We start from the raw sequence: 24,329 nt of genomic DNA on the forward strand, positions 1-24,329 counted from the left end.
TCTTGGTTTTACTGCTTTATTCACATGCAATTTTAAACTATGTTTTCTTGTTATCTTTGTTTCAAAGAAGTAAACATTTAGGAGGAGAATACTGGTTAAGGTCATGGGTCTGCAACGATCGTGCCTATGCTTGAAAACTGGCTTTAGAGAATAGGGATAATAACAGTTTTGACATCAAAGGATTTTTGTGCACACAAAACAAGCTTAGTCACTGAAGTCCTTACAAGAATTCCTGGCTCTGAGAGGCACTCAACACTGGAGACCTATTCATATATTATGTTTGTACATACTACATAACATTGTGATAAAAACAACGTAAGTTGAAACTGGAAGTCCGTAAGAAGAGTTTTCCTTTTTATAAAGGTTGGACACCTCTCCAGCTAAAAAATGAAACTCTTAAATTTGTCCTCCAGCAGCTGACTGAATATAGCTTGTGGGCGATGGTGATTTTAGGGACTGAAGGATGACAGGCAGTGCTGCAGAGAGTGTTAGAACAGTTCATGTGTGGATGTGGATGTGTGTGTGTGTGTGTGTGCGTGCGCGTGTGCGTGTAAGAGAGATCATTTTATTTTATTTTTTTAAAAAAGTTTCTATTGAAATAGAGTGGATTTATAATGCTGTGTTAGTTTCAGATGTACAGCAAAGTGATTCAGTTATACATACAAAATATAAATACATGTATTTTTTCTACATTCTCTTCCATTATGGGTTATTACAAGATATTGAGTATAGTTCTCTGTGTTATACAGTAGGTCCTTGTTGATTATGTATTTTATATGTACTAGTGTGTATCTGTTAATCCCAAATTCCTAATTTATCCCTCTCCCCCTTCCCCTTTGGTAACCATAAGTTTGTTTTCTATGTCTGTGAGTCTATTTCTGCTTTGTAAATAAGTTCACTTGAATCATTTTTTTTTTTAGATTCCACATATAAGCGATATCATATGATACTTGTCTTTCTCTGTCTGACTTACTATGATAATCTCTAGGTCCATCCATGTTGCTGCAAACGGCATTATTTCATTCTTTTTATGGCTGAGTAATATTGTGTTGTATATATGTACCACATCTTTTTTGTCCATTCATCTATCGATGGACACTTAGGTTGCTTCCATGTCTTGCCTATTATAAATAGTGCTGCTACGAACATAGGAGTGCGTATATCTTTTCAAATTATGGTTTTCTCTGGATATATGCCCAGGAATGGGATTGCTGGGTCACGTGGTCATTTTAGATCTATCTTCATTCCATAAAAAGAGCAGGCGTACACACTATTAAAAAGGACTGGTGGGGGCTTCTGTGGTGGTGCAGTGGTTGAGAGTCCGCCTGCCGACGCAGGGGACATGGGTTCGTGCCCCGGTCCGGGAAGATCCCACATGCCGCGGAGCGGCTGGGCCCGTGAGCCATGGACGCTGAGCCTGCGCGTCCGGAGCCTGTGCTCCACAACGGGAGAGGCCACAACAGTGACAGGCCCACGTACAGCCAAAAAAAAAAAAAAAAAAAGTACTGGTGGAGGAATAGGATATAGCAGGGGGCGGCCTGCTTTGGTCAAAGACCAAGAGTATCTGCCTCTGTCTTCTCCCTCCTTCCCCATTTTCCTCTCCCACTCTCAGGGACTCCTCATAAGAAGTTTGCTTTTCAGACAATTTTTCAAATCAGTGTTCATACTTACAGATTTTACCCAAGATTCTCCCTTTGGACTCACACAGAGATGGATAAAAATGCCAATCCAGCCTTTTACACACTTTCTTTAAACCCTCTGTACATTTGTAATAAGAGATTCTTGGGTGGAGAAATATATTCTCCTAATTTTGAAAGTTCTGGAGTCAGAGAATGGGCAGCCTCTCCTTAGGTTTGTTTTGTTTCCATCAGGACGTAGTCGCTCTTGAAGCTACTCAGAGAAAGAATGTCAGGAGAAACATTACTGAGGAAAATTATCCTGTCTAGTGTCCCTGGAAAGTATTTACTGAGAGGAGCTTCTTAAATAGAAAAATCTGATGGCCTAACTCATGTGTGGAGCTAGTTAGCAGAGCACAAGTGATGTAGGAGCACGATGTATGAAAGTGACAGGGGTGATAACTGCAGGTCAAATGCCATGCGAAGACAGCATGAAGACATTATGAGAGGCGCAGGGTAGGATGAACGCCTGGAAAAATCATTTAACTGTGCCCTGGAGAATCATGCAAACTGTTGACATGGATGCAACTTCCAGGATATGGGCTAAAGTTTAAACACACTGTTACTTACAAGCGCAAAGAAAATATAGCTTTATTTTTCTCTTATTAATATTTGTTTAAAAGTATTTATGCATATGTCATATATATGTCATATATATATAATTTTAGATAGATGCATGAAGGTGAATATGTACATGCTCTTTGGAGACCAGGGGTCAGCACACTTTTTCTACAGAGGGCCAGAGAATAAATGTTTCCAGCTTATGGATCCCGTGGTCTCTGTTGCAACTACTTAACTGTGCCCTTGTAGGCGAGAGCAGCTACAGACAATACATAAATGAATGAGCAGGGCTGTGTTTCAATAAAACTTTATTTACAAAAACAGATGGTGGACTGGATTTGCCCTGCAGGTGGTAGTTTGTCAACCCCATTTTAGATCTTTTTTTCCTTTTCTTTCACTGTTTACCTCTCTCTCTCTTCCCCACACACATGCCAATTACCTCGAATTTCACCCTGTACATACAACCCATGTGAATTAGCATGCATGTCCTTCCATATTTTCCTTCATAAAATAGCTTTATATTTTCTTCCTATAACTCATTAGGTCCTTGATCCACAGGGAAGTAGGGAGATTAAAAACTTAAGTTGTAAATTAATGATTTCTTTATTAATTAGGGTAAAAAAATCCTAGCTGCTGTAACAAACTCCCTAATCTTAGCAGCCTAACCCAATAAAATGTTTAGTTCTCGTTCATACAAAGTACAGTCAGTTGTGTATGACTAGCAGGCACCCTTCCATGGGGGGATCTCAGAGATCCAGTTTCTCTCCATCTTGTGGCTTTGTTATCCCTCATGTCCTAAAGGTCCTAAACTCTGCTGGAACTTCTGCACATCACTGATAGAAGAGATAATGCAGAGGATCACACAGGAGACTTTTAGGGGCAGGGCTTAGAAACAGAATGCATCTCTGTCCACAATCAATTGGTCGGAACTTAGTCATGTGGCTCCTTGTGACTGCAAGGGATTCTGGGAAATATAATCACGCTGTGTGCCCAGAGACACATCCCCCAGCCCTTAATATACATAGTTTGGCAGACTTCTTTCCCTTCTAGTTTGAGAAATAATTTGAGTGCTGGAACTCACTCTTTGAGTGCTGACATGTAACTCCTTCATGTCTTACTCATTCTTAGACTCAGTTCAAATGTCATCTCCTCTCTGTACCCTCCCAACATACCCTATGCAGAATTGATAGTGTCATTAATTCCTTGTAGTATTAATAGTTTCTTCATTTTTAGTCCTAAAGATCTTTATATATGTCCCTTTATTTTTGACCTGGTCACAATATTTTCATCATTTGGTTCAACTTGTAAGTTCAGATCCATGCTATCCTTGAGGTCAAGGTTAGTGATTTTGTTAAAATAATTTTGTTGGCCCTAGTCCTAACATACTGCCTCATACAAAGCTTGGACTTTGGAGCCAACTCTTCTGGTTGAATTTCTGACTGTCCTTATGAAAGTTGCTTACACTCTTTGTTCCTTAGTTTCCTAAACTATAAAATGGAGATAATAAAAATAGTACCTACCTCATAGAGTTGTAAGGATCAAATCAGATGATATTTATAAAGTTCTTAGGCATGGAGTATAGTAAGCACTATGTAAGTGCTTAATAAAAATAAATACTTGCGCTGGACAGGGTGTGGAGAAAAGGGAACCCTCCTACACTGTTGGTGGGAATGTAATTGGTGCAGCCACTGTGGAAAAGAGGATGGAGCTTCCTCAAAAAACTAAAAATAGAGTTGCCATACGATCCAGCAATCCCACTCCTGGGCATATATCCAGACAAAACTCTAATTCAAAAAGATGCATGCACCCCTGTGTTCACAGCATTACTATTCACAATAGCCAAGACATGGAAACAACCTAAATGTCCATCGACAAATGAATGGATAAAGAAGATGTGGCACATATATACAATGGAATACTACTCAGCCACAAAAAGAATAAAATAATGCCATTTGCCACAACATGGATGGACCTGGAGATTATCACACTAAGTCAAGTCAGACATAGAAAGACAAATATCATATGATGTTGCTTACGTGCGTAATTTAAAACATGATACAAATGAATTTATCTATGAAACAGAAACAGACTCACAGACACAGAGAAAAGACTTGTGGTTGCCCATGGGCAGGGAGGGTGGGGGAGGGACAGGTTGGGAGTTTGGGGTTAGCAGATGCAAACTAGTATATAGAGAATGGATAAACAATGAGTTCCTACTGTAGAGCACAGGGAACTATATTCAATATATTCAATACCATGTGATAAACCATAATGGAAAAGAATATGAAAAAGAATGTATGTAAATGTATAACTGAATCACTTTGCTGTAAAGCAGTTATTAACACAACATTGTAAATCAACTATACTTCAATAAAATAAGTTAACAATAAATAAATAAATATTTGTAATAAATGTATTCTACCTGGTCAGCTGAAGCCAATCAGGATTCTTCCCTTTCTAGTAGTAATCATGTCATGATGTGGATCTGACCTCGAGAGAAGGCTTTCCCATCTGCATTGCCCCAAATTATGGTCACTGCTGAATTGTTTCCTGAAGATCTAGGGCTACATATGGTGCCATATATGCCACCATATCCTTGTGAAGCTTTTCTAAAAGGCAAATAGCATGTGAATTAAATGTCCTCTTGGCTCTAAGAAGAACAAATACGTACAGTAAAAACAAGTCCTGCATAGATAAGCTGATATGGTCATACTGCTTGGCATAAGAACTAGTTCAGATGTTTAGATGTATAAGAGTGAGTAAAATTTGCTGTGTGTGTGGAAGATAAGTTGTAAGTGTGTGCCCACTGAGGACATGTGACTGGCTGGTCAGATAGTATAAACACTAACGCAAAGGCCAAGGCAAGAGGAGGACTTGCTAGCAGGATAGTGCCAGCAGGAAGGCAGAACAAACAGCTCAGAAACAAAACAGTAGGAATTCCCTGGTGGTGCAGTGGTTAAGAATCCGCCTGCCGATACGGGGGACACGGGTTCGATCCCTGGTCTGGGAAGATCCCACATGCCACGGAGCAACTAAGCCCTCGTGCTACAACTGCTGAGCCTGCGCTCTAGAGCCTGTGAGACACAACTACTGAAGCTCGCACGCCTAGAGCCCGTGCTCCACAACAAGAGAAGCCACCGCAATGAGATGCGCGCGTGCCACAACGAAGGGTAGCCCCCGCTCGCCGCCGCAACTAGAGAAAGCCCGCATGCAGCAACGGAGACCCAACGCAGCCAAAAAACCAAAAAAACCAAAACAACAGTGCCTGGCATAAAAATGGGACTCGCTAATGCAAGACCTCTTTCCTACATTACTTCATTACCTACCTCCTCCAACTAAACCCCTCACCCCTAGTCAATTGAACGTGGCCTGCCCTTGGGTTTACTCTCAACAACCAGATAACTCATGGTCATATGACTTCAACTGCAGGCATATTTACCCCCCATTACACTGAGATGTCAGGTTTATGTGGTGAGTTTGACATAAGCTCACCCCAACACCAGAATTCACGTTACTCTTCTAGAAAGCTTTCATAAAGATGTAATAGATGACCAATATTCTGATTTACTTACAAAAACATGAACTGCAGCCTTACTTACAGCTGCAGAACAAAGGAAACACTTTAACAATGGAGAAAGGGTTAACTAAGTTATGAAGCATGCATATTCTGGGACATTATGCAGCCATTTACATTCCTGTATTTAAAGTCCATAAAGACAAAGAAATATATGATTACAATATACATTAGGTTTTTCTTTTTTTAAATAATTATAATAGAGATTTATTTAAATTAATACATTTACAGCCCAGATAGTTCTACATCGTACATTTTAGGTTTAACCAGCTTCATAAAAATACTTTAGGATAGCCGTATCCAGATTTAGACTACATGATTATTTCTTTGCCCATTCTTCTCTCTCTTTTCTTTCCTGAATAACCTCTTTCAGATGTGGTTCAAGGTAGAATTTATCCTCCTCATATTTTGTCCACTGCTCTTTAGGCAAGATCTGCTGCCTCATGGTCAGGTCCAGTTGTGGGACTCGAGGGACATTGTTCCAGCTAATGATTAAGAACTCTCCAGACAATAGGGGCTTCTTAGACAATGGGTGAATTTCCAGGATGTCCGGCCCCCTTCCGAGAAGGAAGGAGATAAACAAAATGTAAAAAAGGTGTCTGTCAAAGACCAATCAGGAAGCTGGGGACAAGTTCCCTCTCTGGTCCGAGCCTAAGCCGGGACCAATCAGCAGGAAAACACAACCAAATCTATAACTTACATACGGGGAAGTGGGAACCTATAAAACTGACATATTCGCGCCCAAAAGGGGTTCCTTCTTCGACCTCCTGCGTGAGGACCGAGGAACCCCGGTGCACCGGCCTTCAATAAACCTCTTGCGTTTTGCATCGACTTCCGACTCTTGTTGTTTCCTGGGCGAGTCGAAACTCCTAGGAGACCGCGCAGGTCTAACATTTGGGGGCTCGTCCGGGATTCCACTCGCCCCGGACCACAAGAACATCGGGAGTTGGAGGTACCAGGTAAGCTCGAGCTTGATTGTCTGTTTGTCCCTTGTTCTTTGTGGGCCATTATCGGAGGAAAGCCGTAAGAATCGGCTTATTATGGAATCTGTATCGGACCTCTGGCTAGGCAGACGTGCTAATAGCCGGCGTCCATGAGCCCTAGGGGACGCCCTGGTGGCTCATCTGGAAGGAGAGGCAAACTCTGTCTCCCCTTCACTCGGTTTCGGCAGTTCCCTTGGTGATAACTGCCATCTGAAGAAGTTTCGGTTTTGAAGCGAGCTCGCGGTGGCCCATGCGTATATGTGTTTCGTGGAGTTTTAACTGTTTCTGTATTGTGGTCTATTCTTCTTCTCTGACGGACGACAATGGGACAAACTATGACGACTCCTCTTTCCCTTACCCTAAGCCATTGGACCGAAGTTCGGGCCAGAGCCCATAATTTTTCGGTAGAGGTAAAGAAAGGAAAGTGGCAGACTTTGTGTGCCTCTGAATGGCCAACATTTCAGATAGGATGGCCCCCCGAAGGATCCTTTTTATTAGACAAGATTAAGCTGCTTAAGTCTAAGATATTTAATATAGATCCCCACGGACATCCAGACCAAGTACCATATGTCTTGGTCTGGGAAGATTTAATTCTCTCCCCACCTCCGTGGGTCCGGCCCTTTGTTTCCTCAACAGGTACGTCCGCGCACACATCAGCAGCGTCGGAGATATTAGCCTTAAAGAAAAACCCCAACACGGAGAAGCTACCCGACGCCCCGGATCCACCGAAGGCGATTTATCCTGACCCGCAGTCCGATTTGCTTCTTTTGGATTCCCCACCCCCTTATCCTCCGGCCCCAAATCCCCTACCACCTAGAGGACCCCCAGCTCCACTGCCCTCGGCACCAAGGGGACCATCCATGATGGAAGAAGAAAGGGGTCCCTCAGCGGGCACTAGGAGCCGGAGGGCTATCTCCCCGGACTCCACTGCCCTACCTCTTAGAGAATATGGCCCCCCCGACGGCCAAGGGAATAGACCTCTCCAATATTGGCCCTTTTCCTCTGCAGATCTTTATAATTGGAAAATGCATAACCCAACTTTTTCCGAAAATCCACAGGCCCTTACCGCTTTAATAGAATCTCTTGTTTTCTCCCACCAGCCCACATGGGATGATTGTCAGCAGCTGCTCCAGACTCTCCTAACGACTGAGGAGAGGCAACGGGTTCTTTCAGAAGCCAGAAAAAATGTATTAGGCGCCAATGGGCAACCTACCCAGCTGCCTAACGAGATTGATGCTGGTTTCCCACTCGTCAGGCCAAACTGGGATTTCAATGCCCCGGAAGGTAGGGAGCGCCTGAAAATGTATCGCCAGGCTCTGGTGGCGGGTCTCCATGGAGCGGCCAGACGGCCCACTAATTTGGCTAAGGTAAGGGAAGTCACTCAGGGGCCCCAGGAATCGCCAACTGTGTTCCTGGAACGTTTAATGGAAGCCTTTAGACGCTTTACCCCTTATGATCCAACTTCGGAGGGACACAGGGCTACTATAGCAATGGCTTTCATAGATCAAGCGGCCCCTGATATTAAGAAGAAATTACAGAGGCTAGATGGCTTGCAGGGATTTTCGCTTCAGGAGTTAGTAAAAGAGGCAGATAAAGTATATAACAAAAGAGAAACAGAGGAAGAGAAGGAAGAAAGAAAGCAGAAAGAGCAGGCAGCCCATGAAATAAGACGGGATAAGAGACAGGAGAGGAATTTAAGTAAGATACTGGCCACTGTGGTTGGAGGAAGAAATATAGGGGATAGGAATAGGCAGAAAGGGCGAACGGCAGACAGAAGGCGGCCATTAGACAAGGACCAATGTGCCTACTGTAAAGAAAAAGGACATTAGGCGAGAGAATGCCCTAAGAAAAAGAGTGGAGGAAGGCCAACCAGAAACAAAATCTTAACATTGGAAGAAGAAGACTAGGAAAGTCAGGGCTCGAACCCTCTCCCCGAGCCCCGGGTAACTCTTAAAGTGGAGGGGGAACCTGTTCAATTTTTGGTGGATACCGGAGCCCAGCACTCCGTCCTTCTCCACTCAAAAGGTCCTATCTCAGCTAGAAGGTCATGGGTACAAGGAGCCACTGGGAATAAACAATATTCATGGACCACACGAAGGACAGTAGATCTTGGGATTGGACGAGTAACCCATTCATTTTTGATTATTCCGGAATGCCCCTATCCTTTGCTGGGAAGAGATTTACTCTCCAAAGTAGGGGCTCAAATCCACTTTCAGCCAGAAGGTCCCACCATAACTGATAATAAAGGAAGGTTACTTCAAATATTGACTATGAAATTAGAAGATGAATATAAATTATACGAGCAGCCTTCATCCTCACGAGTTAATGTTACAGATTGGGTAACTCAGTTCCCTCAAGCCTGGGCAGAAACTGCCGGTATGGGGATGGCCAAAAATCGGCCCCCGGTGCTAGTGGAACTCAAGGCAACTGCCACCCCAATAACGGTCCGTCAATACCCCATGAGTAGAGAAGCCAAAGACGGTATCCGTCCCCATATACAGAGGCTACTAGACTTGGGCATCTTAATAAGATGTCAATCAGCATGGAACACCCCTCTCCTGCCGGTAAAGAAACCAGGAACAAATGATTATCGGCCAGTGCAGGATCTACGAGAGGTAAACAAACGGGTGGCAGACCTCCACCCCACAGTTCCAAACCCTTACAACCTCCTGAGCACTCTTCCACCTCAACATACGTGGTATACTGTTTTGGACCTTAAAGATGCTTTTTTCTGTTTAAGACTCTCTCCCCTGAGCCAACCCTACTTTGCCTTCGAATGGAAAGATCCAACATCGGGAATGTCTGGTCAGCTGACATGGACACGGCTACCTCAGGGATTTAAGAACTCCCCGACCATCTTTGATGAAGCCCTCCATCAGGATTTGGCATTATATAGAGAATCAAATCCCCAGGTAACATTACTCCAATACGTTGATGATATTTTATTAGCTGCTGAGACCCAAGAAGATTGTATCAAGGGTACTGAAAAACTGTTAACGGAACTTGGAACCCTGGGATATAGAGCCTCAGCCAAGAAAGCACAAATATGCCAACAACAGGTCAGTTACCTGGGGTATCTATTAAAAGGGGGGCAAAGATGGCTCACGGAGAGCAGAAAGGATACGGTGGCCCAAATTCCGGCTCCCAAAAGCGCCAGGCAGGTTAGAGAATTTTTGGGGACAGCCAGATTCTGTAGACTATGGATTCCAGGGTTTGCTGAGCTGGCGGCCCCATTGTACCCCCTAACCAAAAACAGCACTCCTTTCGTTTGGGGCGATAAGGAACAACGGGCTTTTGACCAAATCAAACGAGCTTTACTTTCAGCTCCAGCCCTAGGACTGCCAGATGTAACCAAACCTTTTCATTTATATGTGGCCGAAAATAAGGGCATTGCAAAAGGAGTATTGACTCAGAAATTGGGTCCCTGGAATCGCCCAGTTGCTTATTTGTCAAAAAATTGGACCCTGTGGCATCAGGATGGCCCACCTGTTTAAAGATAATCGCTGCAGTAGCCGTTCTAGTCAAAGATGCTGACAAACTAACTTTAGGACAAAATCTAACGATAACAGCTCCTCATGCCCTGGAAAATGTAGTCCGTCAACCACCGGATAGGTGGCTAACTAATGCCAGGATGACCCATTACCAAACCCTGTTGCTAAACTCAGATCGCATCAAGTTTGCTCCAGCCACAGGACTCAATCCAGCCACCTTGCTACCTGATCCTGACTTGGAAGGCTCCACCATCATGCATGATTGTCAGGAAGTACTGGCCACAGCACACGGCAGTAGGCCAGATCTGATGGACCTGCCCCTCCCTGATGCTGATTTCACCTGGTTCACGGATGGGAGCAGTTTCCTGGAGGAAGGTAAGCGTCGAACTGGGGCAGCCGTGGTAGACGGAAAACAAGTCATATGGGCAGCGGCGCTACCACAAGGGACCTCAGCCCAACGAGCTGAATTAATTGCCCTGACGAGGGCATTAGAGATGGCAGAGAATAAAAAAGTAAACATCTACACAGACAGTAGATATGCGTTTGCTACCGCTCATATCCACGGTGCCATTTACCAACAGAGAGGGCTACTAACTTCAGGTGGCAAAGAAATTAAAAACAAAGACGAAATCGTGGCTTTGTTGACTGCACTCATGCTTCCTACTAAAGTCAGTATCATCCACTGCCCGGGACATCAAAAAGGAAATACCCCAATAATTAGGGGAAATAATATGGCTGACCAAGTGGCCCGAGAAATAGCATCGGGAGAAGTCATTTTAGGACTGTCAGATAAAGTTCCTGAAAAACCAGGCCGCGATGAAGAAATCATCCCGGCCACAACAAAAGGAACTTTGTCCCCTCAGCAAGCAGAATCCATGTTACAACAGATGCACAGATGGACACATTTGGGGACTAAAAAGATGGTAGCCTTGTTACAAAAAGCCGGGTACGAAACCCCTGGAATGACAAAATTAGCTGAACAAATTGTGCAGGAATGCGTCCCATGTCAACAGGTAAATGCTCACAAAGGGAAACTTGAAACTGGAAAGAGACTCAGGGGGGACCGCCCAGGAACTTACTGGGAGGTGGACTTTACCGAAGTGCGTCCTGGAAGGTACGGTAATAAATACCTTTTAGTTTTTGTAGACACTTTTTCAGGATGGATAGAGGCTTTCCCAGCAAAGAAAGAAACAGCTGCTGTAGTAGCCAAGAAGATTTTAGAAGAAATTTTTCCTCGATTTGGAGCACCAAAGGTAATAGGGTCTGATAATGGTCCAGCCTTCGTCGCCCAGGTAAGTCAGGATGTGGCCAGATATTTGGGGACTGATTGGAAATTACATTGTGCCTATAGACCCCAAAGTTCAGGTCAGGTAGAAAGAATGAATAGGACTCTAAAAGAGACCCTAACTAAATTGTCCTTGGAGACTGGCGGTACCGATTGGACGGTGCTCCTTCCTTTGGCCCTATTCCGGCTTAGAAATACACCTTCCCGATACCATCTTACTCCTTTTGAAATATTATATGGTGCCCCGCCTCCCCTCGTCACTTTAGGAAAAGAAATAAAACCTGATTGTCAAAATAACACTGACTTATATGCTAGGCTACTGGGACTCCAATTGGTCCAGAAAGAAATATGGTCCCAACTCGCCGAGGCCTACCAACCGGGAACACCGGGAGAAACTCATCCTTTCCAAGTCGGAGACTCCGTATACGTCCGTCGGCATCGAACCCAGACGTTGGAACCTCGATGGAAAGGACCATACACCGTCCTCCTCACCAGCCCAACGGCCATAAAAGTGGACGGCATCGCTGCCTGGATCCATGCTTCACATGTGAAGGCTGCACCAGCGACGGCATCATCAGGATGGCGGGCCCAAAGGACCGACAACCCGCTCAAACTCAAGCTTCTACGAAACTAAGACTTATAATTTTGGTTTTACTGCCTTTACTGACTGTAAGTGATTTTAGCCCTCACCTCCCCCAACGTTTAACTTGGCAGGTAATTTCTCAGACTGGAGATGTAACCTGGTCCATTAGTCATACTGCACCCCCCTGGACCTGGTGGCCAGATCTTTTTCCTGATGTTTGTAAATTGGCTATAGGAACACCTTATTGGGGTACAGAAGATTCTCATGATATGAACACTGCCCCTTCCAAAGTTTCGGAAACTGATTGGTTTGGGCCGGGTTGCAAAAATGCAGGCAAAAGAATGATGCTTGGTATCCTCACTTTTTACGTATGCCCCGGGTTCCACCGCCCTCGATCTCTGAATTATAAATGTGGTGGAACTGAAAACTTTTATTGCAAAAGCTGGGGATGTGAAACTACCGGGGATACTAATTGGAAACCCACCTCAACTTGGGATTTTATTACTGTAACGGCTAATTATTCTCATAATGAGGATACCGGACACCGGAGTAAATGTTCAGGATGGTGTCATCCCCTTAAAATTTCCTTTAGTAATCCCGGAAAAAGAGATAAAAAAAATGGATAAATGGTCATTCTTGGGGCGTTAGATTTTACATGAGGGGATATGATTTAGGAATATTAATGACCCTTAAGCTAAAGATTGAGACTCCTGCTCCTATATCAATAGGCCCAAATCCCGTACTTGGCCCCCCTTTGCTTCCCCCGGCCCCTTCAACTACGTCAACAAAGAATGAGACTAATGAAACCTCTGGATCCAAAGAACCCACAGTTGAGCCTGGGACTCCTCAGGATAGGATGCTTTCTTTGGTGCAGGCAGCCTTTACGGTTCTCAATGCTACAAACCCAGAGGCTACAAAATCATGTTGGCTTTGCTATGCTGCCCCTCCCCCTTATTATGATGCTATAGGATATAGCTCCAACTATACTAATTCTACCTCCTCAGACCAATGTCGATGGAAACAAAAAGGGAACAGTAAATTAACCCTGTCCTCGGTTTCTGGAAATGGTACTTGTATAGGAACACCTCCCCAGTCCCATCGACACCTTTGTCATGATTTTAGCCTCCCTTCAGGCTCAGGATATCTTGTACCTCCTCAAGATGGATGGTGGGCATGTAACACGGGGCTAACCCCTTGTGTCTCTTTAGAGGTTCTTAATACTTCAGCTGACTTTTGTGTGTTAGTGCCATTAGTCCCTAGACTTATCTACCATTCAGACTCATCCTTTTTAGATGAATATGTAGAAAAAACAAAAAACAAAAGAGAACCTGTAACCCTCACATTGGCTGTCCTTCTAGGACTAGGAATATCTGCCGGGATAGGAACAGGAACCACAGCCCTCATACAACAACCCCAGTATTATGCAAGTTTAAGACAGGCTGTAGACATCGACCTTCGAGCATTAGAAAGTTCCATAACTCAACTAAAGGAATCACTCACCTCACTTTCAGAAATGGTGTTGCAGAATAGGAGAGGCCTAGATTTGCTGTTTCTTAAGGAAGGGGGATTATGCGCCGCTCTAAAAAAAAAATGTTGCTTTTATATTGATCATTCAGGAACCATTACCAAAACCATGGATAAACTAAGGGAACGCTTAGATAAAAGGCAAAGGGAGAGAGAAAACGAAAAAGGATGGTTTCAATCATGGTTTGATAAGTCCCCCTGGTTTACCACCTTAATCTCTACTCTGTTGGGACCTCTTATTGTTTTATTGTTGATTTTAACTTTTGAACCATGTATTCTAAATCGCTTGATAGCATTTATTAGAGAACGTATCAGTACTGTACAAGTTCTAATGTTAAGACAACAGTACCAAAGTTTACGAACAGAAGGTTGAGATTCCATGATTGGAATCAATAGTCACAAGAAAAAGGGGGAAATGTGGGACTCGAGGGACATTGTTCCAGCTAATGATTAAGAACTCTCCAGACAATAGGGGCTTCTTAGACAATGGGTGAATTTCCAGGATGTCCGGCCCCCTTCCGAGAAGGAGGGAGATAAACAAAATGTAAAAAAGGTATCTGTCAAAGACCAATCAGGAAGCTGGGGACAAGTTCCCTCTCTGGTCCGAGCCTAAGCCGGGACCAATCAGCAGGAGAACACAACCAAATCTATAATTTACATACGGGGAAGTGGGAACCTATAAAACTGACATATTCGCGCCCAAAAGGGGTTCCTTCTTCGACCTCCTGCGTGAGGACCGAGGAACCCCGGTGCACCGGCCTTCAATAAACCTCTTGCGTTTTGCATCGGCTTCCGACTCTTGTTGTTTCCTGGGCGAGTCGAAACTCCTAGGAGACCGCGAAGGTCTAACACAGTGCTCTCTTAATGCGAAACACCCTGTCATCATAAAGGTTCTCAGGAAGCCTTCTTATGGCTTCTTTTACATCGTCATTCTCACATATTGTATCACCTCGCATTAAGCCCAGTTTATTGAACCCGGCAGCACTGTAATACCATTTTCGAATACCCTCCAGCCACTTGCTTGACGCTGCAACGGCAGGCCTACTCACCATTTTAACCTGAGACAGAAGCGTTGCCTGCTGGGTAAGTCTTATACATTAGGTTTTGTTATAAGATTACAGAATGACTTGCACAACATAATTCTGATTTTATTAAAACTTATATATATATATATATATATATGCATTGACACAAAGGTGAAAACTAAAAGGAAAAGTATCAAAAAATTAACATTAACCATATCCAGCTATTGGATTTATGGGTTACTTGCATTATATTCTTATTTTTTTTATGGATTCCAGATGCTCTTTCCTAAGCAATATTGCCTTTATAAGCAGAACAAATACACTGTAATTAAAACAATTTTAATTTTTATTGACAATTCATGTGAGAAACTGTTAGGTTAGGAAGTAGTGCTTTGGGACAACATTTCACAGGGGGAGTTCCAGGGTACAGTTGCAAAAGCTGCAGAGCTGACCAGATCTACGGCAGCCATGGCCAACCCACAGCTAATGACTTGTGAGCAAGAAAAAACGTTTCTTCCTATAAATTACTGTAAATGAGGGTTGTTTGTTATTGCAAGAAAGCTAAGTCAGAAGATAATGTTTGAAAGTTTCATGACCCTGTTAGTTGTTCTCTTTACTATGAATCTTCTCCTAATAAAATTCATATAAGGCTAGATTGGAACACTTCGGGGTTTGTTTTCCTTTCTGATTTTTCACATGAGTAAGCTGAGGCTCACGCATGTAAAATAACTACCCTAAAGGCACAGTGATTTAATTACAAAACCACGATTGGAGTTTTCTTTGTCTACAGTCTCTTCACTATTTTTCTAGTGGATGGGGCAACTGAGAGACTATTGGGGAGATCTTGTATGCTGGTGCCCCAAGTACCACCCACCTAGGTCCAGTTTTTTTTTTTTTTTTAACCATAGTGTTACTGAACAGTTCAATTTCTGTCCTCTCTGTTGTAGATTACAGACCTGGAATCAGAAGCATGTAATAAAAGCTGGGCAGAATCTATATATGAAAAAATTTAGGAACTTATTAAAAGTCACTAAAGGACACCAAATAATTGTTTATGGGTAGAAAATCAAAACAATGTAGATATACCACTTCTCTTCAAAGTGGTGTATAGAATCAATGGAAGTTCAATGAAAATCACAACAGATTCTAATTCAAAAATTTATATGGAAGAGAAAGGAGTCTCTTTCTCCTTTCTGTATGTACATTCATGAAGAAAAATAGGGTGAGCTTATTTACTATGGGAGATATTACTATATAATAAAGTGAAAGGGTATGGTAATTAGGACAGTGAAAAATTCATACAGGGATAGAAAAAAATAGACCAATGATACAGGAGTGCCCAGAAACAGATACAAGGAGAGCATTTCAGATCAGTGGAGAATGGATGGGCTTCTCAATAAACAGTGGTCTGACTAATTAATTAATTAATCTATAAAGAAAAAAAAGGATCCTAATTACAGATCATCCACACAATTAGTTCCAGGTAGTTTAAAAACTTAAGTGAGGAAAGCAAAACTTTAAAATTTCTAGAAGAAAAATAGGAGACTATCTTTATGAGCTTTGGGTGGAAAGGAGTTTTATAAACTACATATAAAAGTATAAGCTATTAATGAAACATGATAAATGTGATAACATTAAAAAAGAAAGAACTTTTGGGCTTTCCTGGTGGCGCAGTGGATACGAATCCACCTGCCAGTGCAGGGGACATGGGTTCGAGCCCTGGTCCAGGAAGATCCCACATGCCGCGGAGCAACTAAGCCCGTGTGCCACAACTACTGAGCCTGTGCTCTAGAGCCCGTGACTCACAACTACTGAGCACGCGTGCCACAACTACTGAAGCCCACGTGTCTAGAGCCTGTGCTCCACAAAAAGAGAACCCACTGCAATGAGAAGCCCACACACCACAACAAAGAGTAGCCCCCACTCGCCGCAACTAGAGAAAGCCCACGTGCAGCGACGAAGACCCAACGCAGCCAAAAAATAAATAAATAAAATAATAAATAAATTTATTTAAAAAATTAAGAACTTTTGGTGATCAAAATATGCTATAAAGAAATTGAAAATATAAGCCACAAACTAGGAGGAAATATTTGCAACTTACATCATCAACAAAGAATTATTCTCCAAAATACATTAAGAAATTATAAAAATTCATTTAAAGATCCATATAAAGATATAAAAATCTGTATAAGTCCATATAAAGATAAGCAAACTAAGGAAAAATGATCAAAGGACATTTACAGAAAGAGGAAACCTCAATGACCAATAAACTTAGAAAAACATGCTTGGTCTCATTACACGTTGGGGAAATTTGAAGGAAAACTAGAATGAGATGTCTTTGCAGTCCACCAGTGCTATGGACTGAACTGTGTCTCCCCCAAAATGTATATGTTGATGTCACCCAATGTGACTGTATTTGGAGTAAGGAATTAATTAAGATTAAATGATGTCATTAGGGTGAGATCCTAATCCCATAGGATTAGTGTCCTTATAAGAAAAGACACAGAGAGAGCTCTCTCTCTCTCCCCTCCATCCCTCTCTGCCAAGTGAGGACAGAGTGAGAAGATGGCCATCTGCAGTCCAGGAAGAGAGCCGTCATTAGAACCCAACTATGCTGGTAACCTGACCTTGGACTTTCAGGCTCTAGAATTGTGAGAAAATAAGTTTTTGTTGCTTAAACCACCCAGGCTATGGTATTTTGTTATTGCAGCCCAAGCTTACTGAGACAATCAGATAGGCAAAACATTTTAAAGCCCGACAATACCAAGTGGTATGCATATGAGTGAGGGGAAATCTTATAGATTCCTAGTGGAATTATAAATAAGCACTTTGAAAAAATTTGGCACTATTCATTAATTTTTAAAATAGTGTAACCTCCAACCTAGATATTCTACTTCCTGCTATTACCCTAGAGAATCTCTTCTATGTGCACATAGGAAACATAAACAAAAATGTTTTTAGCCACATTTTTATAACAGAGAAAAGCACAAACAAAACGAAAACCAAGAACAGCAACAACACTAAAAGTAATATAAATGCCTGTTTTAGGAGAAAGGTTAAGAACATTCTGGAATAATAATAAAATGGAACACTCCACAGTAGAGAAAATTAACAACCTAGTACTAAATTCATCAACATGGGTTAACCACAGAAACATAACACTGAATAAGAAAGCAAATGGTAGAGGAATACCATTTATAAGAATTTTAGAAAACAGTTTAAACTCTTTGCATTTTAAGAATGCATGTGTATGTCCACATGTGCCACAGAAATCTTAAAGAGAATCAGTATAATAATACAAATGCTAAATGTGGATAATCACTACCCTGGAGGAATAAGAGAGGAGTCAAGAAAGGACGAACAGAGGGCTTCAAATTTTGGATATGTTACATTTCTTAGCTGGTGATTGGTACACGGGAGCTTATTTTATTAATATTTTATAGGATACACATACTCATTTGTATTCACCAGATATTTTAGAATAAATGACAAAATTAAAGTTATTGAGAAGTGTATTCTGGAAATTAATGTGATTTTCTTAATTAATGGGTACATATCCTTAAGTTCTAGATCGTACTGGAGAAATATGACTAAAGAAACAAGGTACATGACTCATGACAGAATTTAAATCTGACTAATTGGAACTAATTGCTGAGAGACACACTGTGATTTGCTCAATTTTATCATTAAGTTCAGGGAACGAGAAACCACCATGAAAAATCAGTGAAACAGCATCTCAAAATGTACCTTGCCTGATTATGCAATGATTATGTTTAGCTTCAATTAATTATGACAATTAAGTAGTTCTTACTCTAGTGGTAGCATTAACTCATTACATTAATTTGTTAGCAGAAGAATTAGCTTGTGACCTGAAAGAGGAATGGCTTTTTCTGATACATTGGCATTTGAAAAAATGATTAATATGCCTCTTTTGAAGGGACATATATGTAGACTCTTTCTGTGAAACATTTTTTATTAAGTCAGTCTTACTTTCATATCAGCTAATATTACACACTATTAAGTATTATATAATATAAAATATATTAACCCTGGAGGGAAAAAAGTAAGGATGAATTCTGTTTCAGAATTCTATACTGAACACATAGCCTCCCCCTCCTTAATAAAATCTTTAGAAATGATAGCAAAGATATGATAAATTAATGACTGCATCATCAATTACAAAAACAAAAAGAAGAACGTTGGCAAACCAGAAACTCTGAGAAAGTTCTGAAAAGTAGAAAACCAAGAGAACTGTACTGAAAAAGGAGATAGCAGACCCAAATGCTTGGAAGTGAGGTCCACATCAAAAGGAGAGAACAACACTAAGAACTCTTCCCTCCTGGGTGTCCATGATACCAGGAGCAGAAAGGGGCTGGCTCCTGCATGTTGGCTAGTGTAGGGCAGCAGCAGGAGTAGACAGGGATATTCCTGCATGAACTGAGCCATACACTAGCAAAGGGGAATGCCTGTCAGTCTCTTGTGGGATCTTGAATCAAAGAATAAAGTCATATCCCTGAGAGGGACAGGGAAACCAATCATAGAGGATAAGCTGCTGAGGTTCAGTGCCTGGCAGTTCAGCTGTCCATCCACTAGTCTTACTTCAAATGCATTGAAAATAGAAATCACTGTAGCATCTCTTGTCTATCCAGAGATTTTGATTACAAAGTTGAGTATACAAGCCCAAATTTCTACACGTTTAACGAAAGCCAATTATGAAGGGGAGACAAGAGACCCAGCAAACGAAAGAATTTCCAACTAAGGAAACAGGATAAGAGGAGCAAATGGGACAGGGTTTTAAAATAAGTTTAATTTGTATCCTTAGAGAGTAAAAGGGATTTGTACCTATGAAGAGAAACAAGTGTTGTCAATTATAGTCTTAGATATTAAAAATAATAATTAGAAAATAAAAAGCTCAACAGGATAACTGCATAGCAGATTCATAAATTCCAATATCCTTAAATATTTCTGGAAAGAGAAAATACAGATAATGGAAGTACAACTCAATATGTCAGGATTTCTCAATGGTAAATAAAGAATAGTCAATAGAAAGAATAAAGACTGACCCAACCACTTGCTGAGCAAAATAAATTGAACAATACTCGGTGCCACACACACAGACACAGACACAGAAACACATACACACACGCTTGTTTGGCTTCACTGTGCGTGGGGCACACGAACTTGGGTTCAACAACAGAAGCAGACAGTGGGGTTCAAGAAGCAACGCTGGGGTTTCCCTGGTGGCGCAGTGGTTGGGAATCCGCCTGCCAATGCAGGGGACACAGGTTCGAGCCCTCGTCCGGGAAGATTCCACATGCCGTGGAGCAACTAAGCCCGTGCACCACAACTACTGAGCCTGAACTCTAGAGCCCACGAGCCACAACTACTGAGCCCGTGTGCCACAACTACTGAAGCCCACGTGCCTAGAGGCCGTGCTCCGCAACAAGAGAAGCCACCGCAGTGAGAAGCCCGCGCACCGCAACGAAGAGTAGCCCCCGCTCGCCGCAACTACAGAAAGCCTGCGCGCAGCAATGAAGACCCAACGCAGCCAAAAACAATAAATAAATAAAATAAAGTAAATAAGTTTATTTTAAAAAAGAAGCAACACTAAGCAGAGAAATTAGTAAGACTTCTTGTTAAATCAAAATTACCACTAATTATACATTTTAAAAACATGTCCCATAATACATCTCCACATCAAGGGGATGACAGAGATAGAAGGTAAATCCAAGCATGCTAATTATTTTGCTTTATTTGGAGAAGGATCTTATACTGATTTACTTTAGTTTGGAGGAGGGCAAACCATCAAAGAGCCAGAAGGAAAAAAAAAGAGCAGCAAAAAGTAGCTACAGTGCAAGAACAAGAGATGCCTATAGTACATAATAGACTAAATATATGAGTATTAAAAATAAATGAGTCTATAAACTACAACCCAGATAAATAAACACATGAATAAAGTATATCAGGCAAAATGTCACAAAATGGACGGATTCAAAAAAAACAGAGAAGAGTTCTGTTCAGGCAATGGCCGAGTCACTTGTATCCAACTATCAATCCCACAGATAACAATTAAAAACTGGCAATGCAATTTTAAGATAAACTATTTTAAAAGTGTGGTGAATGAATAAAGCTGGAAGAAATAAGACAGAAATTGACCCTTGAAAGAAAACTGCACTGGGTTAAATTTACATTTATAGGACTTTCTGCCTGAGGGCACTCCAGCCAGCCCAGCAAGGGGCTGCTAAAACTCCAGCAGAAAGCCACAGTCTTAACTGCTTGACGAATTCAAAGACAGATAGAGTTCTGAACTACTAGAGCAGTGGGAAAGTAAGTAGGCTTATCCTAAAGGAGGGAGCCACAGAAGGGGAGACTGGAAATCTGATATTAACTCCACCCAAATACTGTGTAAGTAGGATTCCAAGAGTCCTAGGGAAAGCCAAGATCTGCAAAGCTAAAAGAACTGAGTGGGTTCAGCTGCCACCTACTGCCAAAAAGAGTTTTGAATTTGAATCCAGCCGAACTGTTAAAGCAACTTCCTGTGCCCGACACATAGTCAGGCCAAACAAACAGAAACGTCCGTTTGGAGCAGAGAAAGGCCATGCAAGGAGAGGGGTGGCTGATGCCCTAAAAGCCCTGAGCTCCCCGACGGCTTTCGGCAAAGCACTTTTAAAAGCCAGGTTGGTCTGTGTCTTTATTTCTGTCCTGCCCCTAGGTTCATCAGAACCATTTTTGTTTTTTAGATTCCATATATACGTGTAAGCATACGGTATTTGTTTTTCTCTTTCTGACTTACTTCACTCTGTATGACAGACTCTAGGTCCACCCACCTCACTACAAATAACTCATTTTTTTTCTTTTTATGGCTGAGTAATATTCTATTGTATATATGTGCCACATCTTCTTTATCCATTCATCTGTCGATGGACACTTAGGTTGCTTCCATGTCCTGACTATTGTATATAGTGCTGCAACGAACATTCTGGTACATGACTCTTTTTGAATTATGGTTTTCTCAGGGTATATGCCCACTAGTGGGATCGCTGGGTCATATGGTAGTTTTATTTTTAGTTTTTTAAGGAACCTCCATACTCTTCTCCATAGGGGCAGGACAGGAATAAAGACACAGACGTAGAGAATGGACTTGAGGACATGGGGAGGGGGAAGGGTAAGCTGGGATGAAGTGAGAGAGTGGCATTGACATATATACACTACCAAATATAAAATAGCTAGTGGGAAGCAGCCGCATAGCACAGGGAGATCAGCTCTGTGACCACCTAGGGGGGTGGGACAGGGAGGGTGGGAGGGAGATGCAAGAGGGAGGGGATATGGGGATATAAGTATATGTATAGCTGATTCGCTTTGTTATACAGCAGAAACTAACACAACAATGTAAAGCAATTATACTCCAATAAAGACGTTAAGAAAACATGAATCTCAAACCAGCAAAATAATATGTAGTGGGTCAACTTGATCTCTGACATCAAAATAAACCTTGCATGGACCCCATAGTAAAAAAAAAAAAAACCCAGGTTGGCGAGGGTGGTATCTCAGGGTCTGTGATCAGCTTGTGCACAATTCTCTGATTGGCTGATGGTGCAGTAGCAGGGCGGTGTCACAGGGGTTCACATTATCAGTCCTTAGGCTCCAGGAGGCCTGGGGATATGTGCTCATGGTCATCAAGTAGTTAACGTCTTCCATTTGTTGGAGAGGGGGCATTTTACATCTGCAAAACAACTCAGGAAATGTGCATCAAATACTATTATCTAGGTACCTCAGAGAAGAGCTAAAGCAAAGGATATGGGGGAAGGCCTGTCCCAGGAAGGCCCCCATGGGGTCTTGCTCGGTTACGAAATTAATTGCCTACTAGAATAAAAATCATCCCTTTTCAATGGAAGATGATGTAATCTAAAATCTCTACAATATTTTTTTCTAAATTTGGTGACATATTTAAACTCATGTATGTAAGAAGCTCAGTGAACCCTACACAGGATAAATACAAAGAAAATCATACCTAGGCACATCAGCGTCAAACTGCTGAAAAGCAAAGATAAAAAGAAAATCTTGAAGGCAGCCAAAGAGAAACAGTACATTGAACACATTGCAATGATTCAATTAATGACTCATCTTATATCAGAAACAGTGGAGGCTAGAAGACATAAAATGGAAATCTCTAAAGCCATAAAAGAAAAAAGTAAATCAATGCAGAATTCTATTCAAACGTCCACTAAAAATGAAGGCTATTTTCCCTCCTTCCTTCCTTCCTGCCTTCCTTCCTTAATAATTCAGTCCAAAAGCCATGTAAGGTAATTACCAGCAAGGGTGGTTGCTGGGACCCTGTAGGGGTGAGAAGGACAATGATACGGAGGAGGAGTGGTAGCTCAGACTGCCCATGTCAGACCCCAAGTAAGTTAAGAAAGGTGTCTGGATGGGAGTAGAGGTTTTGATGGGAAGACTGGTTACATACTAGAAAATTGATCCTATAAGCAAATATACTGAAGATAATTGGAGTCAGGTTTCTCACTGCTGGATAAAAGAGGTATTAATATATAGGGAGAAATTTAGAATATACTTTATTGTATTATGTTGGAATCGGAGGTATCAGTGTGAATTCAAAAATCTATATAATCAGTAGAAGTAAGCATGTATAGTATCTAGATCTTGGTTTTTGAATACTATTTTCCAGTAAATGAACCAGAACTCCTTAGAGAAAAGGCCAATTCAAGGTCAGGACAGGGAAATACAAGATTAGCTTGAAATATCTCACTCACCAGAAAGTAACAACTACTCAAAAAAAATTACCGGATATTCCAAAAGGATACAGGTAGCTGTTTGAGGAGGCTCATATTAGTAAAATCTAGAGCAATTTGAGCATGAAAATAAAGAGATTAATGGATAACTTAATAAACTAAGAGTCTATGAGTCTATACTAATGAAAAAAAGCAGATAAATAAATTAATGATGGGGAAGAAAAAAACCCTTCCTTACAGAAAAACGCCAACCAATAAATAGAGAACGATGGAATTAGAAAACCACCAATGGATGCTTAAACTAATGGGTAAACATCTGATGAGGCAGAGTATTGAACCCATATTTACTCATTGATTATAATGGGGAGAAGCATAACTGCACAGTGGTGAGCCTGGAAAACTCCACCTTAATCAAGTGATCAAAGTTAACACTACCTATACTGGGGCAAACCAACCTCACGTGGATTCTGATATCATACACTGAGAAGGACACGGTATCACTTCTGTGGTGTTCCTGCCAATAACGAATAATCTGGAATTTAATCATGAGGAAACATGGTGAGGAGCATCCTCCATGATTGTTGGCCTGTCTCTTCAACAACGTCAAGATTAAAAAGAGCAAAGAGGCTCGGGGATATAGAGATCTGGAAGGAGTCGCTTTCACTCTTTTTAACAATGACAAAAGGATGGGAAAACTGCAAATTCATGAGTTTCATGAGCCATAGGGAAGCTGTTTCATAACAACGTTGACCCAATATCCATGAGAAGCAAACCCTGATTTATCTGGGGTAGACCCAACTGCACATCAGTAAGAAGAATGCAATCAGGGTAGTTTGCAGATTTGCAGAGGGTGAGACTGAACCCTCTTCAAAGTTTTTCT

The 24,329-nt window shown here is 41.7% G+C and overlaps 1 protein-coding gene across 1 annotated transcript; it reads right to left on the minus strand.

The window, feature by feature from the left end:
• Positions 1–6,129: 6,129 nt before the first annotated feature.
• Positions 6,130–14,729, minus strand: LOC309978288 (cytochrome b-c1 complex subunit 7-like; the record flags this gene model as incomplete). The annotated part of the gene is made up of 2 exons (XM_082864698.1): positions 6,130–6,296; positions 14,530–14,729. The coding sequence occupies 2 exons, from the start codon at positions 14,727–14,729 to the stop codon at positions 6,131–6,133; spliced, it is 366 nt and encodes a 121-aa protein (XP_082720824.1). The 3' UTR covers position 6,130.
• Between the last annotated feature and the right edge of the window lie 9,600 nt (positions 14,730–24,329).

The sequence above is a fragment of the Leucopleurus acutus genome (assembly GCF_964270905.1).
Source record: "Leucopleurus acutus genome assembly, chromosome: X".
Taxonomy (NCBI): domain Eukaryota; kingdom Metazoa; phylum Chordata; class Mammalia; order Artiodactyla; family Delphinidae; genus Leucopleurus; species Leucopleurus acutus.